The 23381-nt window shown below is 44.0% G+C and overlaps 1 protein-coding gene across 2 annotated transcripts in view; it reads left to right on the plus strand.

Annotated features, from left to right (window-relative positions):
• Positions 1–23381, plus strand: part of LOC141156828 (cytochrome P450 3A8-like) — a 459870-nt gene that overhangs the window by 386583 nt on the left and 49906 nt on the right. For both annotated transcript variants that reach the window (XM_073643251.1, XM_073643242.1), the window contains exons 9-13: positions 19784–19911; positions 20217–20298; positions 20700–20860; positions 22233–22459; positions 23097–23259. In XM_073643251.1, coding sequence (XP_073499352.1) covers positions 19784–19911; positions 20217–20298; positions 20700–20860; positions 22233–22459; positions 23097–23259 — 761 coding nt within the window. The remainder of the gene's footprint in view (positions 1–19783; positions 19912–20216; positions 20299–20699; positions 20861–22232; positions 22460–23096; positions 23260–23381) is intronic.

Consider the following 23381-nt stretch of genomic DNA (forward strand, 5'->3'; position numbering starts at 1 on the left):
ACCGCATTCAACGGGTGGCGTAGTCGAACTCTATAACATCTTATTCTAAGTTCTGCCACTTGGTTTGACACCCTGGGCACGGACCGGGTCACCGCCACGAGGACTACTACCCCTATCAGATCCGGCTCCGGGTATTCCCTGCATGCGCAATGCTACACAACATGGCCCAGGGGGCGCGTCAGAAACAGAAGACAAGAAAACCAGAATAGTCCATAGAAATTTACTACTACCCTGTGATTATCTCCCACCACAACAATACTTCCCAGAAGTAGACCAACATCGTCCGAGATTGACTAAGGGACCACCACTGAAGCTCCGAAGGTGGATAGTGACCTTGAAAGTTCAGATGAAAAACACACTGTTGTACAGTATTTCTCGAACCGTCAAGGAGAGGGATGTACCATCCTCAGGAGAGTGAACTAAGTCCCGAGGCTCCAGAGTTTGTACCAAGGAGTACAGATGAAGTCCAATTCAGATCTGATGATTGAACACCGGTCCCTGAAGAGCTGAAGAGACTGATCGACACTCAGGAGGAGCGGAATTACCAGACCATGCGGAAACAGGCGATTCAAGAGAAGTACAGGAACTTACAGAGGCAGCTCCAAAAGCATCTGAGGAAGCACAAGAAATGAGTGTGATGGAAGAAACTCCTGTGACCGAAGAACCCGTGGTATCCGAGGAACAACCAACCAGGAGCATGTTGACTCGAGAAGTGAGGAGTTCCGTGATGTTGATGTATGAGACACTTGGTGAACCGAGTCAAGGGCCAAGGACTGTCGACTGGAAACAGGTGTCTCTGCCTACGAACCAGATAAGCCCACTGGAGTTGCATTCACCACCGACAGGCAGTATGGAAGATGTTGCCTGGTGAGAAGACTTGTTTTCATTCTTTGATTTTCCTAAAAAAAACTTTGTAGAAGCAAAGAACTGTTAAAGCCTAGTGAGAGAGAGCTGGTTGAAGATGTCTGAAAAGCTCCAGCTGAAGAGATGCTGATTAGTGATGGGTGAGCACTAAAATGCTCGGGTGCTCGATGCTCTGGTCGAGCACATTGGAATACTCAGGTGCTCGACCTGAGCAACGAGCCCAATGTAAGTCTATGGGAAACTCAAGCATTTTTCAGGCGGCTCCCCCCGGAGGTCTTCAGAGGGCCTAAAAATAGCCCAAATCGATGGGAACAGTGCTCAAATGACATGGGAACAGCATGGGGAAGACCCCTGGAAGCATTTCTGACTGCCAGGTAATTTCTGTCAACAACATTGTCAGAGGTATTGCGCCACTTTTACGGACTCACAATAAAATATAAAAAAACGAAACCAAAATGGATTTTCCTTGGAAATATGTTAAAGATCATCCTTTCCAGGGTAATGATTTGTATATAAAGCAAAATAAATAACCAAAAACAAAAATACTCCTCCACATCTTGGGCTATGTTCACACTTAGCGTTTTTGATGCATTTTTGCACTTTTGCATTGCTTTCAACTGTAACAAATGCATTCACCAGGAAATGTCATTTTAACATTTTACAACCTTATCTGGCCATGTGGTGTGTGAGATATCATCAAACACATCGTGTTTCATTTATGAAGGAGGGACTCTGAAAGTCACAAAGCCTATCTTTATAGGGTCATCAGGCGGCCTTTACTATTCTTAAAGGGCCAGCAGTAAGCCCTCATTATTCTTAGAGAGCCATCAGCCGGCTATGTTTTATTGTTCCCATTACTAAAGACTGGGTCTCCAATACTGCTATTGCATATGCAGTGAGTGGCAGGGCTGCTCAAATTTGGACGCACCCCAATAACCCTTTGAAGAGGCTTAGAGGAGGGCTTCCTGAAAACAATGTTCCCATTATTAGGAAGTAGGTCTCCCATTGTGTTTGCCTTTGCAGTGAATTCAAGGGTTGCCAAAAATTTGTAGGCACTCCAGTGCCCCTTGGAAGAGACATGGAGGAGGTCCTCATAAAAAACGTTCCCATGAGAAAGGAGCGGGTCTCCTATACTTGCAATGCCCATGCACTAAGTGTATGGGCTGACAAACATTTACCCCTGGGGGGTATGCATGAACATACTGTGTAAAAAAAATTTTTTACGGGCATCATAAACACCCTTTAAATAAATTATGTGGGTGTTGCATCACGGACCACGGTCACCCTGGTGATATGGTTGTGGAGGATGAGGATGAGGAGAAAGAGGAGGACAAGAGCAAATAGCCAAAATCATCAAGCGTATACCCATGTGTGGGTGTGAAGAGGTGCATGGGAATACACCTCCCAAAAAAAGACACTGAATTTGAGTTTATGTTACACTGCTATCATTCGGTGGTGTTAATAAATCTGGCCCAATCCAGCTCTTGTTCATTTTTATAAGAGTCAGCCTCTCAGCATCTTCAGTTGACAGGCAAATGCGCTTATCAGTTATAATTCCACCAGTGGCACTAAAAACCCGCTCTGATAAAACACTGGCGGAAGAGCAGACCAGGACCTCCAAGGCGCAGAGAACCAGTTCATTCCACGTATCCAGCTTGGATACCCAATAATTATAAGGCACAGAGGAATCACGAGGACCTTGGTACGGTCGGCAAGGTACTCCCTCAGCATCTTCCCAAACTTTGCACTCCTTGTGAGAGTACCCAGTGCTTCAGGGCCTGTGTGATGGGAGGGGCTGAGAAAATTCTCCCAGAACTTTGACAGTGTTCCCCTGCCTCTGCTGGATTGAAGTTGTGTCTCTCTCACCTGTATTCCTTGGTTGTCCAACGAACTATGACCTCTGCCACCAGCGTTTTCAGATGGGAATTTTTTTAATAGTTCTGCAAAAAGGACCTTCTGGTACTGCTCCATTTTTGTAGACCTGTCTGCCTCAGCAATAAGAGATATAAAGTTATCCTTGTAGCGTGGGTCTAGAAGTGTCACCAACCAGTAATAACTGTCACCCAAAATTTTGAGAACGCGAGGGTCATGGGAAAGGTAGCGTAACATAAACTCAGCCATGCGTGCCAGACTGCTAACAGGCAAGATTTCCGTGTCCTGACCAAGAGGATGACTGACCATGCTGTCCTCCTCCTCTCTGTCCTCTGGCCATTCACGCTGAACAGACAGTATGACAGTTGTGCAGGTAGTACCGTCTATAGCGCATGAAACTAGCTCCTGTTCTTCCTCCTCCTCCTCCTCTTCTTCATTGTCACCCAATCCACGTTGGGATGAGATGAAGCTGGGCTGTGTGTAATCACCCTGTATGGTTCTTTGCTCCATCTCATCATGCTCCGCCTGCAATGCATCCTCTTTGATTGTGAGCAGAGAGCATTTCAGAAGACAGAGAAGCAGGATGGTGACGCTAATTATGGCGTCATCGCCGCTCACCAACTTGATGGAGTCCTCAAAGTTTTGGAGGATGGTACATATGTCTGACATCCATGTCCACTCCTGAGGTCTTATGTGTGGAGTCTGAACTGAATACCGACGGCCTTGTTGATGCTGGTACTCAACAACAGCCCTTTACTGCTCACAAATCCTTCCCAACATCTGCAGCGTAGAGTTCCAATGCGTGGGGACATCACACACCAGTCTGTGAGCCGGAAGCTGCAAACGCTGCTGAAACATGGAAAGGGTGGCGGAAGCTGTAGGTGACAGGGCAGGCGTCAGCACCTGGCGCACTGAGGCAAGTGCCGGGCCCTGAGCAGGCGGGGGGGCCCACTCACCGTTTGGTACACTGCCGCGCTATGGGACCCATGAGTGGAGGAGAATGGTGTCAGCGCCCGCCGCTCATCCCGCTTGCTCAGGGCCCTGGCAGCCGGTGGCACAATACTTACGCCTCCCCATGCCCACAGCAGCTCCTGTCTCCTCCGCGGCTGCTGCACTGTGATGTCTCAGGTCAGAGGGTGCGGTGACGTCTTTACACCGCGCTCTCTCCTGAGCCGTCACAGCGCAGAGTGGAAAGACGCCGGAGATGCTGGAGCCCAGAGCAGCGGCAGCAGGTGAGGAGAAGTGAGGTGAGTATTTGATTTTTTTTTTTTTTTAATGTATGGAGGCATGGGGCATTATAAGGGAGGTGGGAGGGGTGTGTGACATCCTGCATGGGGCATTAAATGGGGGTGTGTGTGACATCCTGCATGGGGCATTATATGGGGGGGTGATCCTGCATGGGGCATTATATGGGGCGGGTGTGTGTGACATCCTGCATGGGGCATTAAAAGGGGGGGTTACATCCTGCATGGGGCATTATATGTGGGGGGTGACAACCTGCATAGGGCATTATAAGGGGGAGAGTGACATCCTGCATGGAGCATTATAGGGGAGGGGGGGAGAGGTGACATCCTGCATGGGGCATTAAAAGGGGGGGATGTGACATCCTGCATGGAGCATTAAAAGGGGGAGAAGTGACATTCTGCATGGGGCATTATATGGGGGTGGAAGTGACATCCTGCATACGGCATTATAAAGGAGGGGGGTGACATAATACATGGGGCATTATAAGGACGGTCACATCCTGCATGGGGCATTATAAGGGGGGTGACATAATGCATGGGGCATTATAAGGGGAGTGACATCCTGCATGGGGCATTTTAAGGGGGGGTGACATCCTGCATGGGGCATTATATGGAGGGAACAGCCTGCATGGGGCATTATAAGGGGGGAACAGCCTGCATGGGGCATTATGTGGGGGAACAGCCTGCATGAGGCATTATGTGGGGGAAACAGCTTGCATGGAGCATTATGTGGGGGCACAGCCTGCATGGAGCATTATATGGGGGCCAGTATTCTGTGTGGAGCATTATATGGGGGCCAGTATCCTGTATGGAGCATTATATGGGGGCCAGTATCCTGTATGGAGCGTTATATGGGGACCAGTATCCTGTATGTTGCGTTATATGGGGGCCAATATCCTGTATGGAGCGTTATATGGGGGCCAGTATCCTGTATGGAGCATTGTATGGAGGCCAGTATCCTGTATGGAGCATTTGATGGGGGCCAGTATTCTGTATGGAGCGATTCGCTGTTTTCTGAGCTATTGTGGAATTTACAATAGATATGGGTCATGTAATGTAAGAAGTGAAATCTTTGGCATTGTACTATATATATATTTCTCTGCGGTATCTGTGCATCATGAATCGTGGTATGTGTTAAAGGGGCCCACTGAGACTCTTTCACCCAGGGCCCACAAAAACCTGGAGCCGGCCCTAGTAGGTGACTTTCTAAAATGGGCACACAGGCGGCGTACTTTAACAAGCCGATCCGGCAGCTCCGGGTAGGATTTGAGAAACCACTGAACCACGAGGTTAAGCACATGGGCCAGGCATGGTACGTGTGTGAGCTCGCCTCGCCTCAGAGCCGCCACCAGGTTCTGGCCATTGTCACACACGACCATGCCTGAATGTAGGTTCAGCAGTGTGAGCCACAGATCTGCCTGCTCTTTCAGAGCTGTCCACGACTCTTCAGCATTGTGCGGTTTGTCATCTAAGCATATTAGCTTCAGCACAGCCTGTTGCCGCTTTGCCGAGGCAGTGCTGCAGTGCTTCCAGCTTGTGACTCATGTGGTCATTTCAGAGATGGAGGCTGAAGAGGAGGAGGAGGCTGAGGTGAAGGAGCTGTAGACTGTGGGGGCAACCCTGATTGACCTAGGGCCTGCAATCCTTGGCGTCGAGAGGACGTGTTCCATCCCAAGGTACGACTGGGTCCCGGCTGCCACTATGTTAACCCAGTGTGCCGTCAGCGAGATGTACCGTCCCTGTCCAAAAGCACTTGTCCACATGTCCGTGGTTAGGTGGACTTTCCCAGGAACAGCGTTGTTGAGAGCACGGCTATTGTTTTGGGACACATGCTTGTGTTATGCGGGGACGACACACCGGGAGAAATAGTGGCTGCTGGGGACCGAGTATCGAGGGACGGCCGCCGCCATCAGGTTGCGGAATGCTTCCATCTCCACGAGCCTAAAAGGCAACATTTTGAGCACAAGCAGTTGTGAAATGTGGGTATTTAGTAATGTGGCCTGTGGGGCGTTGGCTGCATATTTGCGCTTGCGTTCCAAGAACTGGGGTATGGACAACTGAAAGCTGCGCTGGGGCAAGGACATGGACGTGCTTCCTGATGCTGCTACTTGAGAGTGTGCAACGACAGGTGCAGGGCAGGAGGCATCTTCGCATGCACCATGGACAGGGGACTGGCTTGCATGCACAACAGCAGAAGAAGCAGTGGTGCCACCCGCAGACACGGTTCCTGGACCCTGGGGTTCAGCCCACAAAGTGGGTGCTTTGCTGCCATGTGCCTGATCATGCTGGTAGTGGTCAGGCTGGTCGTTTTACCACCCATGCTGATGCTGGCCTGGCAGGTGGTGCAAATGGCCTTTTTGGGGTTATCGGAAGAGTCTTTAAAAAACAACCAGACTCGGGAAGACCTAACAGTTGTACTGGCAACTTCCTTCGTGTTGGTGTTACGGGGAACGGTTGCCTGCCTTCTGTCTGTGGCCACCACACTGCTTCTTCCTGCCTGTTGGGGTGCTCGGCCTCCCTCCCCCTGTGTGCTGCTGTCCTCGCTCTGCATGTCCTTCTGCCAGGTTGGGTCAGTTACTATATTATCCACCACCTCGTCTTCCACTTCCGCACCCTGGTCCTCCTCCTGACTTTATGGCAATTGTGTCTCATCATCATCCACCTCTTGTGACACTTTCCCACCATCGCCTTCATGTGACCGTGGCTGCTGAAATATTTGGGCAACGCTACATGCGATCTCCTCTTGCCCCGCTTCAAGTGGACCGGGCGAGAGGACCAAATCTATAAATGGAAAAGTGAACAGCTCTTCGGAGTGTCCAAGTGTGGGATCAGTTGTCTCCGGTCACTCGGCATGGTGGGAGGAAGGAGGATCATGTGAGGAATATGCAGTCCAGACTCACGGCTACTGAGACTTGACCGTGTGGAAGACAGGGTGGTGGTGGTGGCAAAGTGACTGGAAGCATTATCTACTATCCAACCAACAACCTTTTGACACTGCTCTGGGTTCAATAGTGGTGTGCTGCGGTCCCCTAGGAATTGGGACAGGAAGGTCGGGTGAGAAGATGTGGGTATTTGTTGTGGCACAATTTAAGCTTGCCCATGGTCTCGGCCTCTGCATACACCATCACCATCACGTCCAGTTCCCCGTCCCTTGCCACGCGCCTTGCCCATTTTAAATGGAGGACAATATCTTCCACGCTCACTACAAATAGCTGAATTTGGAGCGAAGTTATATGTAATCCGTGTGACGGAGAAACCACAGTTTTAAATACGTGGCCTGTAGGTAACTATTTTGAGCAGCAAAGCGGCGTCAAAAACTTTGCTGACAAGCAAATGGCGCAGAACAACGGTGTTCTCTGGATTGCTTTTTAAGCAAATAATGAGGATTAAGATCCAAAAAAAATGTATTCCTGGCAACTGAAACCTGGGCCTATTTCTAGAAATATCTAACAGCAGCAGCAGGCAAAACTGGAATGGAGCCTCTTGTGCTATGTGCACTGCCGTCTGCTATATACCCTGCCTGCCTGATATCTCTGCAGATGGATTAGTCCTCAGAAGGACTGTTTGTTGAGATGGATATGTGTCTCTAATATAGTTTGGTACACCTATACTAACTAGAAACAAGCAAATCTCTCCCTAGCTCAGCAGCACCTCTCCCTACACTGTCTGATTCCGGAGTGACTGTGACAAGCATGGCGGTGCCAGGTCGAATATAGACCTGATGACGCTGTGCGGCCATCCAATCACTGTAATGCCACAACCAATATAGCTACGGCATTACAGTGAGTGGCAGGCAATCCCTGCATGTTCATTGGCTCTGTAAAGAGCGCCAAACATGCATGGAGGAGACCCGAGCTCCTGCCGAGCAACCCCAAAAATACTCGGCAGTGACATGCTCGGGCGAGCACCGAATATTAGCGAGCATGTTCGCTCATCACTAATGCTTTTACAGACGTCCTACAAGAAAAAGGTCGTAAGGAGAGGTTGATATCAATGTTTATGAACATTATACCAATTTGATAATGCCAATTTGTATATAAAGTTATTCAACTTTTACCACTGTTTCAGAATTGGGGTGCCATCCGTAATCACCAGCTTGGCTCTTGCATGTGTGAAATTACTATCTCCTCACTACTAGTCTACAGGATCGCATTGTCATCACAGCGATCCTGGATAATGAAATACCTGTTGTCCATTCACATTTCCTAGACATAGGTGTTTTGTTGTGTCTCCACACTATAGCATCCTATAGGTTTGATTTGATGAATACATGGGGATGATAGATGGTGGCATTTATTGCATTTAGCTCCCCATGGTATTGAGGATGTTCTTTCAATACACGGCACAGCTAATTTTCTTGACGGGATAAGATGGGCATGGATGAGATCCTTAGATAGGATATATATATTACCCAACCATTCAATTGTAGAGACATTGGTTGTGGAATTATTTTGATTTAGTGCTGTCATATACATGTCAGGATCTTGTGGGTCACAACTGTCTGTATCTATTTACAGCAGTGGCCCAATATACATCCTCTATTGGATGTGTGTTTTATTTTATATTTTACTATTAGTTTTAGTCTAATTATTAAAAGTTAATTTTTATTCACATTTCTTTTTCCTCCTTCATTACCCTTCCTATTTCCTAATAGTTATGTAATTGGTGGTGACCATCTATGTGAATACCGTTCACATAAATCGGACTTTATTTACTTTGAGAGGAATAAGACGACTTCGACTTTTGGACCCAACCTCTGTTGATTAGATCTTATAAATACTCTTTCACTTCCCGGTGTAATGGCTTCGGCACAGACATGTAACTTCCGGTTACTGGGGTCATGTCCTTCAAATTGATTTTCAATTGCAACGACGGGATACAGCCTATATCAGAGTCATCTTCAGAGAATGCATGACACTCGTCTCTCAGCATCTGTTTTGCTATCTCTATATCTTCAGCACACAAGTGTTCCAGGGACACTGGGGGATCCCAGGACCCCGAGGTGGGTCGTGCAATTTCCTCCCCTGGGCAACTCTTGTTCCTTGGTGGGGAGACTGAATTCACGGTAGACCCCTGGGCAGGTCTCTAACTGGCTGGATATACCGTTTTAATTGTTTCAATGTGTCCTAATACAGTCTTTGGATCCGGTCTAATTTTTTGTTTCGTAATATTCATCACCAGTACTGTCACTCGAGCAAACCCACCAGTAGGAATCATCAGCACAGTCTCACCTTGAACTAGGCCTTCCGGATGTTCTGAGGAGTCTTTTGGCACGAACAGTCTTTTCTGGACTTTTCTTTCCGGTTCTACCCGGACTCCACACCTCACCCCTACCATTTGGTTTACAGGGATGATGGTTGGGAGCCAGCCTACCTTGACTTCTTTTAGGTCCTTTGTATTCTGTGCTTTCTTTACTCTATGAATCACATTTTCTGCCACGGCGTTGGGTATGGCAAGTGATGTGGCAATTGCATCCACCACCAGCATCCCTGACTTGTGTTTCGTGATGACCTCACTAATTACATTATAGCCCAGGATAGGATCCTCTGCCACGTTCTGATCACTGGTCACGAGAAAAGGTACCAAAAGCTCAATGGTGTTGCTGTTCTTCGTGGCCCTCAGTTGGAAAGTCACTTCCACCCAGCCTATGAAAAGGATTTCGGTTTGGTTGACAGATTTGCCGTGGAGTTCCACTTGTCTTATGAGTTCTTTTAGCGACCGAAGGCAGGTATGTGGCAGGTAGCGCCTTCTCCATTTTTCATTTAAAAGGCTCGCTTGGACTCCTGTGTCCCACAGTTCTTTTACCAGGAGTCCATCTAGCTGGCACTGTATAAAACACCTTTAACCAATTAGGCTGATGAGGCTATCTTTACTGACGGATCAATCCTCCTCCCAGGAGTACATTGATTGACCTCCGCACTGGACATTAAGTAACTGATGCCCCTGTCTCTCTTGGAGCTGTTGTAGACGGAAACACACTTGGGGATAGTACTGACGCAGCCGTTTTACCTCATGGGCTGTTCTGGGGTTTGGTGAGATTTGGATTTGCTTCTGGGGCATCCTCTGTGTCGCGGTTTACCAGTCGCCCCGCACTGGCAACCTCCTGTCTTTTAACCTAAAAGACCATGACCATTGCCATTCCTTGGCATAATGTCCTTCCTCACTACATCCTAGACAGTGGACACACACCGTTCTCTGATTTGATGAACGGCACGCTTCACAAGCTGGGTATCTTCAGTTTTGTAACCCACTCCTGGGTCTGAGGGATACAGGTTCTGGCCTGGAACAAATCAGTGAAAAGAGGCTGGGCATGTATATGTAAAGAAAAGCCAATGAATTCCAATATGAATGAGCAAAAATTGGACTATTAAAAATATCTTTATTAGAAAAGAAGTTAAAACTATTGTAACATTCAAGACAAACAAGAACTGGGGTCCAGGCGAGGTGGAACTATTAACACATGGTGCTGTAGCCAAAACAACGTCTGCAACAAAAAAAACACTAAGATGCATCAATCACCAGATGAGCACATATGGGGCACTGAAGCCCCTATGTATATAACAAGAAAGACTGTGAGTATCACAGAGTGCCAAATAAAATCTAGGGGAACATTTCAATATGTTCACATGAACATTGTTTGTACCATATTACAAACAATGTACAAATTATTAAACAACATGTATGTAAGTACCTGGAAAAGAATGAAGTGATTAACCAGAGTCAGCATGGGTTTGTAACTAACAAGTCATGTCAGACTAACTTAATTTCCTTCTATGACAGAATCACTGACTGGGTGGATCAGGGAAATGCTGTAGATATAGTATATCTTGACTTGAGCAAAGCATTTGACAAAGTATCTCACACCATCCTTATTGAAAAAATTATCAAGTATGGAATGGACAAGGCAACTGTTAGGTGGATTCATAACTGGCTTAGTGATCGAACTCAAAGAGTGGTCGTAAATGGCTTCACATCCAGTTGGATGAATGTCTCAAGTGGGGTACCACAGGGCTCTGTCCTGGGACCTGTATTGTTCAACATCTTTATCAATGATTTAGATGAAGGAATTGAGGGTAAACTGATTAAATTTGCTGATAACACAAAGCTAGGAGGGATAGCTAATACTAGAGAAGAGAGAGAGAGGATTTAAAAAGACCTAAATAAACAGGAGCACTGGGCAGTAACTGAATGGTTTTTAACAGGGAAAAATGCAAAGTACTACATCTGGGCAATAAAAATGAAAAAAGCATATACAAAATGGGAGGAATAGAGCTAAGCAACAGTACATGTGAAAAAGACTTAGGTATACTAATAGATCATAGACTGAACATGAGTCAACAGTGTGATGCAGCAGCAAAAAAGGCAAATACAATTCTGGGATGTATTAACAGAAGCATACAGTCTAGATCACGTGAAGTCATTATCGGACTTTACTCCTCTTTGGTCAGACCTCATCTGGAAAACTGCGTCCAGTTTTGGGTACCACATTTTAAAAAAGACATCTACAAACTGGAGCAAGTTCAGAGAAGAGCGACCAGAATGGTGACCGGTCTGCACACCATGTCCTATGAGGAACGGTTACAGGATTTGGGAATGTTTAGCTTGCAAAAAAGAAGACTGAGAGGAGACTTAATAGCTGTCTACAAATATCTCAAGGGCTGTCACATTGTAGAAGGATCATCTTTATTCTCATTTGCACAAGGAAAGACTAGAAGCAATGGGATGAAACTGAATGGGAGGAGACACAGATTAGATATTAGAAAAAAAGTTTTGACAGTGAGGGTGATCAATGAGTGGAACAGGCTGCCACGAGAGGTGGTGAGTTCCCCTTCAATGGACGTCTTCAAACAGAGGCTGGACAGATATCTGTCTGAGATGATTTAGTGAATCCTGCTTTGAGCAGGGGGTTGGACCAGATGACCCAGGAGGTCCCCTCCAACTCTACCATGCTATGATTCTATGATATCATGTATTTGACTAAAAAAAGATATCTAACTTGTTATTTTGATACCACTCGCCCTACCAGATACAGAGCCAAAAGCCATATGCCCTCTAATAGGCACCCATCATGGTTTAGCATACTATGGCTGTACCGGAGGATACTGCCCTCATTAGCACAAAGGGAGAGTATGGATATCCAATATTATGCAAATCGCTCAAATATAACCTGTGACCATGGCAACAGATGTTGTTAATCAATATCAGTCATCCTGTGACCATGGCATCAAATGCTGTTAATAAATATCAGTCACCTAATATTTAGAGTGGCGGTATGAGCGTAATTAAGCTCATTCTCAAAGATACACCAGCCACATATCATAGAAAAAGGAATTGTCTCACCCAACTATCAGGATGCGGAAGGCTGTATTACCAGATCCCTTAAGGGTGCCTGTGTCCTTATGAACTCCCAATGCATTTCATCAGGGATACTCACTCATCAGAGAAGATAATCATAGACCCTCCTGTTTAGGTCCGATCTCATGATGCATCTGCATCATGATGAACGCTGCGGTGTAAGCTCCCACCTAGCTGTGTCAAATATAAAAATACCGCGCTGTGGTGTCTCAGCCACAGCGTGTCACGTATTTCTGGTCTGCGGGGCCGGATTTCCGGTCTGTGGAATGCACTGTCACTGCTGGAATGCAGAAAACCGGAAGTGACGCGTTAAGCGCCTCTCGAATCTCATTAGATCTACCTGAGAATCTAGTGATGAAACGTAATACTCTATCATCCTGTTTTTTAGGGGCAGTGGTGAGCTATTGCCTACGGTCTTTTTTGAGAGATTCTTTACATGCACTCTGCAGGACTTTTTCAGGGTATCCCCTGTCAGCAAATCTATCCCGAAGATCATTTGCTGCTCCCTAAAGGTGGCTAGATGTGAGCAGTTCCTGCGTAAATGGAAATATTGGCCTTTTGGAATACCTCTCCTGAAGGGGGCAGGGTGACTGCTCTCCCACCTCAGAAGGGCATTCGTTGCTGTTCGTTGCGAAAAGTGCTAGTAAGTATTTCTCCATTATTATATTTTTCTATGCAGACATCCAGAAAATTGAATTTAGACGTACTGACCTCGTCTGTAAAATGAAGTCCAATCGGATTTAAATTAAGACCATCCGCAAACTCAATGAACTCGTCGGTACTCCCCTTCCAGATTACGAAGACATTGTCAATGTAGCGTAGCCACTTGACGATCTTGTCTTCCAGTGGTTGGGCGGCATCCCCAAAAATGACATTTTCCTTCCACCAGCCCAGGAGCAAATTAGAATACAAGGGGGGCACAAGGGCTCCCCATCGCAGTACCCCTGAGCTGGTGGAAGTACTTTTTGCCAAAGAGAAAAACATTTTTTGTGAGATAAAACTCTAAAGCTTTTAGAATAAACTCATTGTGTTTCTTAAATTGCCGTCCCCTTGTGCCCAGGTAGTGGTCCACAGTCATTAGACCCTTCTCATGGGGAATAGAAGAGTACAAAGCCTCAACGTCAATACTACCTAATGTCATGTCACTGTCCAGCTTAATCCTGTCCAGTTTAACCAGTAAGTCGGTGGTGTCACAAACATATGAGTTCAAAGATGTGACAAAGGGGCGAAGTACCTTATCAATGTATAAACCAAGGTTTTCTGTAAGGCTGTTACAGCCCTAAACAATAGGTCACCCCTTCAAGGGATTTGTACCCTTATGGACCTTAAGGAGGCAATAAAAAGTTGCCATAATTGGAGATTGAGGAATCAAGAAGTCCTTTTCATTTTTATCTATCACCTTTTGGTTAAAGCCTTCATTGACCAATTCCTTCAGCTCCACCAAGAAGGTTTCAAGTGGATTGCCAGGTAATTACCTAAATCCCATTTCTTCATTTAGAAGTGATAAACAAAGGGCCCTATATTTCGCTGTATCCATTATAACAACATTGTCACCCTTGTTGGAAGGCTTTATGGTTATGTCCTGATCTCTTTCCAGTCTACAAAGGGCTTCCATTTTCCATACGTGAGAGGTTGTATTGTGTCCTGTGTTTAATTTTCCTTAGTCTCATGATGTCGTTCGAAACAAGGTTCAAAAAGACATCAATAGAACTAAGATCCACTGTTGGAGGTGGCATTTTAGAGCTTTTACTCTTCAAATTGGTAAAAGGGCCATTTCCCTGTACATTCGAGTCTATATCGTCAAGATGATATAAAAACCTGATGTCCTGTAGGAGGTTATCTGGGATACCCAAAATGGAACATTCCTTCTTATCCTCCCTTACAAAATGTTTTTTCCATTTTAGGCGTCTGACGAACAAATGAAGGTCCTTAATGGTTTTGAATTTCTGGGGACAGAGTTTAGACCTTTACTCAGTACCGCCATTTCATCTCTACTCTGGAGCCTAGTGGATAGATTAACTATCTGATTAACTATCTGTAGCCCTAAGTTAGATTCAGTGTATTTGAGCGGCTCCTGAGAAGGTAATTCAGTTCTAAAAAATCACTTCTTTGGGGTGACCTTCTGTTAACCCCTATCCCTCGTCCTCGGTATCCCCCCTACCTTTCGATTTCCCCTTTTGGGACTTAGGTCTTGTGTCACTATCCGACACTTCTGTTTCGGAGGAGGATACCTCCGCTTCAAGGTTGTAATTATGTCTGGTAATTGCTACTGAGAAAGCCTTGTTCTCTCTGAATTCTTCCAGGTCTCTAATAAAGAATTTATGTTTTTTATCTTTCAGATGGTATTGATATCATTTGATAATGTTTTGCAACTGTGATTCTGTTTTAGAGAAATCTGGTTCAGATGAGAATTTTTTGGTGGTTTCAATTTGCTCCTTCAGGACATCATTAAGTCTGGCTAGGGAGGCCCTTTCCTCCTGCAACAAAAGTTGCATTAGCTTAATGGAACTGTCTGTGGCCTCTTTTTCCCATTTAGCTAGTAATTTGGGATCTTTATATCGATAGCCAGGTGTTAGAGTAATCCTAAGGTGCCTCGGGACTGTCCCTGATTTAATTTAGTTATCAATACTTTGTACTTCCCACCATGATGAGATTTGTTCTTTATACACCTTGGAGAGTTATTTAAATGCTGCAATAGAGGTGGGGGTGTATTTTTTCTGGGTGAAGGCCCTGTCAGCGAATACTTCTTTTGTTTCAGAGAACCATTGGTTGGTATCTAACCCTGTAGTGAGAAATCCTGCCATACTATAGTCAGTGAAAAGAAGCTGGGCATGTATATGTAAAGAAAAGCCAATGTATTCCAATATGAATGAGCAAAAATTGGACTATTAAAAATATCTTTATTAGAAAAGAAGTTAAAACTATTGTTACATTCAAGACAAACAAGATCTGGGTTCCAGGCAAGGTGGAACTATTAACACATGGTGCTGTAGCCAAAACAACATCTGTAACAAAAAACACGCATCAATCACCACATGAGCACATATGGGGCACAGTAGCCCCTATGTATATAATAAGAAAGACTGTGAGTATCACAGAGTGCCAAATAAAATCTAGGTGGACATTTCAATATGTCCACATGAACATTGTTTGTACCATATCATGTATTTGACTAAAAAAGATATCTAACTTGTTATTTTGATACCACTCACCCTACCAGATACAGAGCCAAAAGCCATATGCCCTCTAATAGGCCCCCATCATGGTTTAGCTCATTATGGCTGTACCGGAGGATACTGCCCTCGTTAGCACAAAGGGAGAGTATGGATATCCAATATTATGCAAATCGCTCAAATATAACCTGTGACCATGGCAACAGATGTTGTTAATCAATGTCAGTCACCCTGTGACCATGGCATCAAATGCTGTTAATAAATATCAGTCACCTAATATGTAGAGTGGCGGTATGAGCTTAATTAAGCTCATTCTCAAAGGTACACCAGCCACATATTAAAGAAAAAGGAAAGGTCTCACCCGATTATCAGGATGCGGAAGGCTGTAATACCAGATCCCTTAAGGGTGCCTGTATCCTTATGAACTCCCAACGTGTTTCGTCAGGGATACTGACTCATCAGGGGAGAACGAATCAACTTTTTTACCTCAATCAACTCAGCTCGCAGTTCTCCTATTATTTCCACCCAGTCAGCGCTGGCGGTCCTCTCTTTTGTTGGTGATTTAAGGTTCCCTCTCGGAGGTGGTACTGAAGGGTCTCCATGATGATCTTTGGACTGGCCACCGTAGGTCTCCAACTTCTGCTGACTCATTTTGGTGATTTTAGGAGCAGAGCCTTTCTTTAACTATTGTTCGCTCTCTGACTCCAAACTAGCTGCCTCATTCATTTTTTTCAATTAGGACTTTGTCCAGAATGCCAGGATCGTCTAGGTACTGTTTCAGCTGCAACTTAATGTCTTTGCTGATTAACCCCATTCCCAGTGATCTCAAGAACTTCTTCTGGACTAGTCCAGCATCAAACTTCTCCTCCGCTTCTACATCTCTGGATGCAAACAACAGTCTATCCTTCAGTTCAATTGGTCTGATCAAGAAACTTTGGGGTGATTCATTATTTTTCTGTGAGAGGTTAATGAGTCGGTGGAACAATTCTGAAGTACTCTCTTCTTTATAGTGCCCTTTTAAAATCATCTTCAGCTGTTGCAAGGTCAATTGACTCTTCATTTCTAGCATACTACGGAGGTTCAGTCCTGGGCTGATCCCTTTCACCACCCCCTCAACGATCTCATCTGGCTGGTAGCCTTTCTGTAAGCCTGCATTGATCTGGTGCAACAAGTTCATATCAGACAGTTTCTCTTTCTGTTCACACTCTGCAATCTGTTCCAGGATCTTGAATTCTTTCCTTATGGTGATTTGTGGTGTTAGAGAGGACTGTCTTCCTGATTTATCTAACCTGAGCAGGGTAAAGGTTCTGTCTGAGTCTGTCACCCGTTCAGAGATTTTGGTCGATTCCTGCAGGGCTGTTGTTAGGGCTTTGAATTGTTCTTTCAATTCCTGTAGTTCTGTCTGCGGACGGAGATTCCAGCTTTTGGTAATTGGTGACGCCCCTCCATCCTCCAACTTCAACCTGGTTAGAAACTGTGTTAGCTCCTGGAGAAACGTGCCCATGACATCTTCAGCTTCTTTCTTCCCCAGCTCATCCATTTTTGCATTAATAGCAGCTAACAGTTGCCTGTGGTTGTGTGCTTTAGAAATCTGTTCTTCTGACATCTTTATATGTTCTGCTACTGTTCTCAATTCTTCACAGGTTAACTGAAGAAGCAGCTCACCAATTCTGTCTATTTGTATTTCCACATCCATTGCTGCTAGTGAGTTTTCTTTAGGCCTGGTCTCCTTTAACTGGTGCAGCAGAGTTGAATTGAGGTGTTGTGCTGCTGTATTTTTCCACACACTTTTCATCTTCTCCCTCTACATGATAATTCCCACTCAGGCCTCTAGGTTCAGATAGGGCGAGACGAATTTCATGAATTCGTTGGAATCCTGGGGGAACCGTTACTCAGGGCAACCATAGACTGCAGCTTCTCTCAGGCACACGATAGATTCAAGAGCTGACCAGACACATCTGACAAGAGTCTTTTTCAAGAGTTTAACAGTGGAATTTAATCTGAAGCACGGCCAGTGCAATTCAGGGATATTACAGCACAATCTTCATTACAATACAGTCTGAGTTTCTTGAGCAACCAGCTCCAGTAACAATGCAGTAGTTTCTTCACAAGGCACAGTATTACAGTTTCTTCAGTAGCATAATTCAGCATAGATTAGATCTCTTAGCAGCACACTTCTCTGCATACACAACCACAGGCTTTTCGTTCACAAGGACACAGTAGTAGACAGCATTCTTTATCCTGCATGGAGATGGAGGGGGGGGCTTAATGAGGGAGATGATCCCTGTCCCACAATTCATTCCAGTCCTTATCTTCCTGCCCAATAGTACTCTGCACTGTTAGTTCAGGGAGTTTATCTGACCTGTGTTTAGTTTCTCTCCTGATCTGAATCCTGTTCAGTTGCCTTCTGTCAGATACAGATAACACACTACCTTTCTCTTCGGCTTCAGCCAGACTACAATAGCAAGTTCCCCACAATCCCCCTGGGGGGACATGCAGAAGTAGTGCTGTTGCTTCAAAAGCATCCAGCAACTAGAGGGGTTAACACAGTCACAAGAGACAGGGAGTGTTTTAGCAGAGCCCCAAGGCGATTGTGAGGAAGTTGTTTACTGTCTGGCTGGAGCCAAAGAGAAAGGTGGTATGTGATCTGTATATCACAGAAGGCAAGGGAACAGAATTCAGGTCAGGAGGGAAGCTCAACACAGGTCAGATAAACTCCCTGAGTTAACAGTGTGGAGTATTATCAGGCAGAAAAATAAGGACTGGAGGGAATTGTGTCATAGGGATCTTCTCCCTCATCAAACCCTCCCCCCCTCCATCTCCATGCAGGATACAGAATACTGTGTACTATTGAGTCATTGTGAAGGAAAAGCCTGTGGTTGTGTATGCATAGAAGTGTGCTGCTAAGAGATCTAATCTGTGCTCAATTATGCTACTGAAGAGACTGACATTACTGTGCCTGCCTTATTAAACTGTACTGTAATGAATATTGGTGCTGTACTATCCCTGAATTGCACTGGAAGTGCTTCAGATTAAATTACACTGTTAAACTGTTGAAAAAGACTCTTGTCAGATGTGTCTGGTCAGCAACTGAATCTATCGTGTGCCTGAGAGAAGCTGCAGCCTATGGTCGCCCTGAGTAACGGTTCCCCCAGGATTCCAACGAATTAATGAAACCCATCTCGCCCTATCTGAACATAGCGGTGTAACATGTGCAAACACTTTATGATGATGTCTTAGGCTATGTGCCCACGATGCAGAAATGAAGCAGAAAATTTCTGCAGCATTTCTGCATCTCCCTCGCAGAAAAAACGCATGCAGATTGTGCATGCGTTTTTCCTGTAGAATACATGCGGATTCACATGCCTATCCACATGCGTTAACGCATGTGTTTCCGCATGCGGACTGACAAGCACTTTCCAGGCGATAGCATCACTTGGAAAGTGCTTGACAACTAGGTCACACTGTATAAATCCATGCAAACGGCATGGATTTATACAGTGTGACCGTAAAAATAAAAAAAAATAAAGCTATACTTACCTCCGATGCCGCCGCGTGTGCTGTCGCACTCCTTCCTGGTTCCTTCCTGGCTTGCCGGCATCTCGCGAGACAGCCTGCGGTCACATGACCGCGACGCCATCTCAAGTCCTGGAAGGAGAAGCGCTGCTGGCAAGCAGAGAGAAGCCGCCGGACAGGTGAATATAAACTTTCTTTTTTATTTTATTCTTTTTTTTACAGGTACAATGGTACCCAGGTCTGGTTGAGAGTCTCCTCTCCTCCAGAACTGGGTACCATCCGCACATTGAGACGCATGATATCCGCTTGTACAAATGTACAGACGCGGATATTATGCGTCTCAATGCAAGTCAATGGCGGCGCTTCCGCAAAATTAATGAACATGCTGTGGATTTATGAGCGCAGCAGAAACGCTGCGGAAAAATCCGCAGCATGTGCATTGACATTGCGGAATGCCATTGGGGACCATGGGGTGCGGATTACCATGCGTTTTTGAAGCGTTTCCGCTACGGAAATTCCGCAGCGGAAACGCATGAAAAACGCATCATGTGCACGCAGCCTAAATGTCATACTTTGAAATCAGGTTTAGTTACATTTGGCATCTGATATGCGCTACTTGATTGATTGATTTAAACATTACACCAAGTATAGCCATCACTTCTTCTGTCTCCATAAAAGTCAGAAAAGGCCTCTAGCTCCTAGAAAATAATAATCACAATGCTCATGAAATCATGTTTTCCTGTATAATTTTTCTTACAGTTCTGTTTCCATTCCTGATTCCTCTTTTGGAAAAACTGAATTTCTGCTTACTTCCAATGAGCGTCCTCAACTTTTTTCAAGATGCTATAAAAAGCATTAAGAAAAACAGACAGAAAGGAATTCATAAGGTAAGTGAATGTGTAATTCCAACTGGGAAATATGTAGTGGTGGGATTCCCTCTTTGTCCTCTACCACCCATCTTGATTGTTATGGAAGGGACAAAATGTTGATGTTTTGTAATTCTGAGCCCAAGTTGATTTTTAAATATTGGAGAACCCCATTAATAAAAAGGCTGGGAATAATATATAATGCCACAATGTAAGAAGTAGTGAAGGTAGTCACTAAATTATCTGAGACATAGTACTAAAGTAAAATGCAAAGGGTTAGGAATACTGCATTTTTGCTTGTTCTGATCTTTTCTTATGTCTTTCAGGATCGAGTAGATTTCCTACAACTCATGGTAGATGCTCAGATTAGAGGCAACAGTACAGGAGAGTCAGATCATGGCTATAAAGGTATGAAGGCTGACATTTCTCATCTTTCTTAAATGGTGTTCCATGTGGCCTTCAGATGCTGTTGAGCTTTTACAGATTAGAATTTTGCTAGAACCTATTATACAATAATTTTGTGATACAATGTACTGAGTGTAAAACATTAGAAGAAGAGAATTTACTGGACACTAATCTTGATTCCATCCGAAGCATACTGATGGCGGGTGGATTTCTTCAAGAAGACCATTGCCTGCTTGTCATTCTACTTAGGATTGTAGAAGAAACCCAGGATTTTAAAATAATATAAGACCCCTTAAACAACAAACATATGTTTTTGTCTTTTTATTGACCAGGTCTTTGTTGCAGAAAGGTGTACGCCCGCTCACATGTAAGATAACCAACTCTATGTTGTATGTACTTCACAGAATTGACAGACTCGGAAATTATGGCTCAGGGACTTATCTTCATTATGGCTGGTTATGAGACCACCAGCACTACACTCATGTTTCTGGCTTACCATCTGGCAACTCACCCGGATGTGCAAACCAAACTTCAGGAGGAAATTGACACCTTTCTTCCCAATAAGGTACACCGATATGGAATAATGGCACGAAATGGTGCTCGCTAATTATATACTATATGTATCAATATGGTGACTCATATTCAATTCAATGTTTGGGTGTCTGAGGTCTCGAAAGTTTGAAATAGAAAAGCTTGGAAGCTTGGGACATGTACAGAGCCAAAAATCGTAGATACAAACCGGGCTAAAAATATTTACCCAAGAAAATAACTACAACTACTATAAATATATCCAACACAACCGGCACAAAGACATATTGATGGGTGAACCTACAGGGAAAAACCCATAGTAACATGGAACCAGTCACAATACTAAGACAGTGTATAAAAAATGACCAAAAGAGTATAATATATAGACTAATTTAAATTGAAGTGCCAAAAGACTGATTTCCTAAAAAGAGGGTTAGAAAAGGTACAAGCAATAGTAGCAGAAAAACAGCATTTCACAAATACTTTGTCAGGGGTCCTGTTGTGTTGGGCATATTTATGCTTTTTAACTTATATTTAATTAAAGCAAATTTTTACCCTTTTACAACAACTTTTGTCCCTGCAGGTTTTTGGATCTTGTTTCATAGTCTTGGATTTGGACTCCCTACTTTACATAGGGTTCCAATTTCTGCTTTCATTAAAATAACTAGTATAATGGTACAATATAGGGAAGTAATGCCATTTACTTTATATAATATATATTGATTATATTTGTAAATGCTTTTCCAGCACATTTTCATTCTAATAGTAGCACTATGAGTAGATGCAGCAAATAAAATTTAATATTATGTCCATCGAGCATTGTATAATACAAAATCTGAAGAATCACATATTTATATACAATAAGACACAGAAATAATGCAATAGATGAGACAAGTGATGTAAAGCAGAACTATCATTATGGGAGATGGATAAACAGTTGTGGCCATAAATATTGCAATAGTGATAGATAAGGAGTGTGAAAGTTTAATTATTCTGTGATTGAAGTCTGGTAGAGTTTTGTAATGCCCCCACAGGTCTGAGGAGCACATTCCTTAGTTGATGAAGAATGACATAAATCCATGCTCTTCTGTCAAGAAGCTAAATATTCTTTCAGTTAGATATGACCTGCTCCTGTTTTCAGCTCTAAGGGCTTGTTCACATGTTGCGATTCAACGTTGCAAGATTTTAAGCAAACTTCCACATTAAAGCCAGAATAGACATAATAATGGCCAAAATAGCAAAACACGCCTCTCACGGAAAATTAATTAGTAATAACATAATTTGTAACAACTTGCTATCATTTGCGAATGTGGTAATAATTTATGAATATCTGATTATATTAGAACATGATCTCAAATATACCAAAGGTGAAGAAGCAAAGTATTCAATGTATTCATCGTTGTCTTCAGGCTCCCCCGACATATGAAGCTCTGATGCAGATGGAGTACCTTGATATGGTGCTTCATGAAACCTTACGACTCTATCCCGCAGCTGGGAGAATTGAACGTGTTTGTAAGACCACAACTGAGATCAATGGAGTGACTATCCCAAAGGACGCTGTGATTGTTATCCCAGTCTTTGTGCTGCACCGTGACCCCGAGTTCTGGCCTGATCCAGAGGAATTCCGACCTGAAAGGTATCATATAGGTGGGGTCATTTTTTGGAGAAACATAAAGGCCCCAATTCATCATTTGTGTTTTTTAAAGTCCCTTTCCTTTTTTGTCTTGTGGCATTAGTTTACATTTTTGCGTCAGACTGATGCACACAATTCATGAATTTGGCACAATGTAAAAAATGGGCTTTTTTCCTGTGTTGAACTGTATTTGGGACTTTTGACGCAAAAATTTTGCCAGATTGTGGGAGTATATGAAAATACACCAGGGGGACTAATGTGAAGTTGCGCCAAATTTTGCGAATTTTTAAAAATCAGGAGAAAACATCTGGAATTGCTAAACTCTGCCCACAAAGCAGAAAAAAACAATCAATCACTTATAAAATATAGTTTAAAAAAGGCACAAATAGAATAAAGAACTGAGTGCAAACAAAAAAGGTGCAAATCACACAAAACTAGACAAAAAACAGGCGCAAAGGCAATGATGAATCGGGGCCAATGAGTATAAAGAGAAAAACTCAATAATATTGAATATTAAATAGCCGGCCAATTATGCTGCAATCAATGGGTTCTGATAGCTTTACTCTAATGTGTTTGGGGTCTTTACACTACTGCATTATTCATTTTATTAAGTTTTGTGTTATATCTTTTTCATGCACAGATTTAGTAAAGAGAACAGGGAGACACGAGACCCTTACACCTTCCTACCATTTGGAGCTGGACCACGGAACTGCATAGGGATGAGATTTGCCATGATCAGTATGAAATCAGTCATCACCCTGCTACTGCAGAACTTCTCTTTCCGAACTTGCAAAGACACTCCAGTAAGTATATATAGTTGAAACCAGAAGTTTACATACAGTATATAAAAAGACACTTATGCATGTTTTTCTCAATATCTCACATAAAATCAGAATAAACCTTTCCCGGTTTAGGTCCATTAGGA

This window comes from Phyllobates terribilis, unplaced genomic scaffold, assembly GCF_046119375.1.
Source record: "Phyllobates terribilis strain yellow unplaced genomic scaffold, ASM4611937v1 Scaffold_1__5_contigs__length_1240528914, whole genome shotgun sequence".
NCBI lineage: Eukaryota > Metazoa > Chordata > Amphibia > Anura > Dendrobatidae > Phyllobates > Phyllobates terribilis.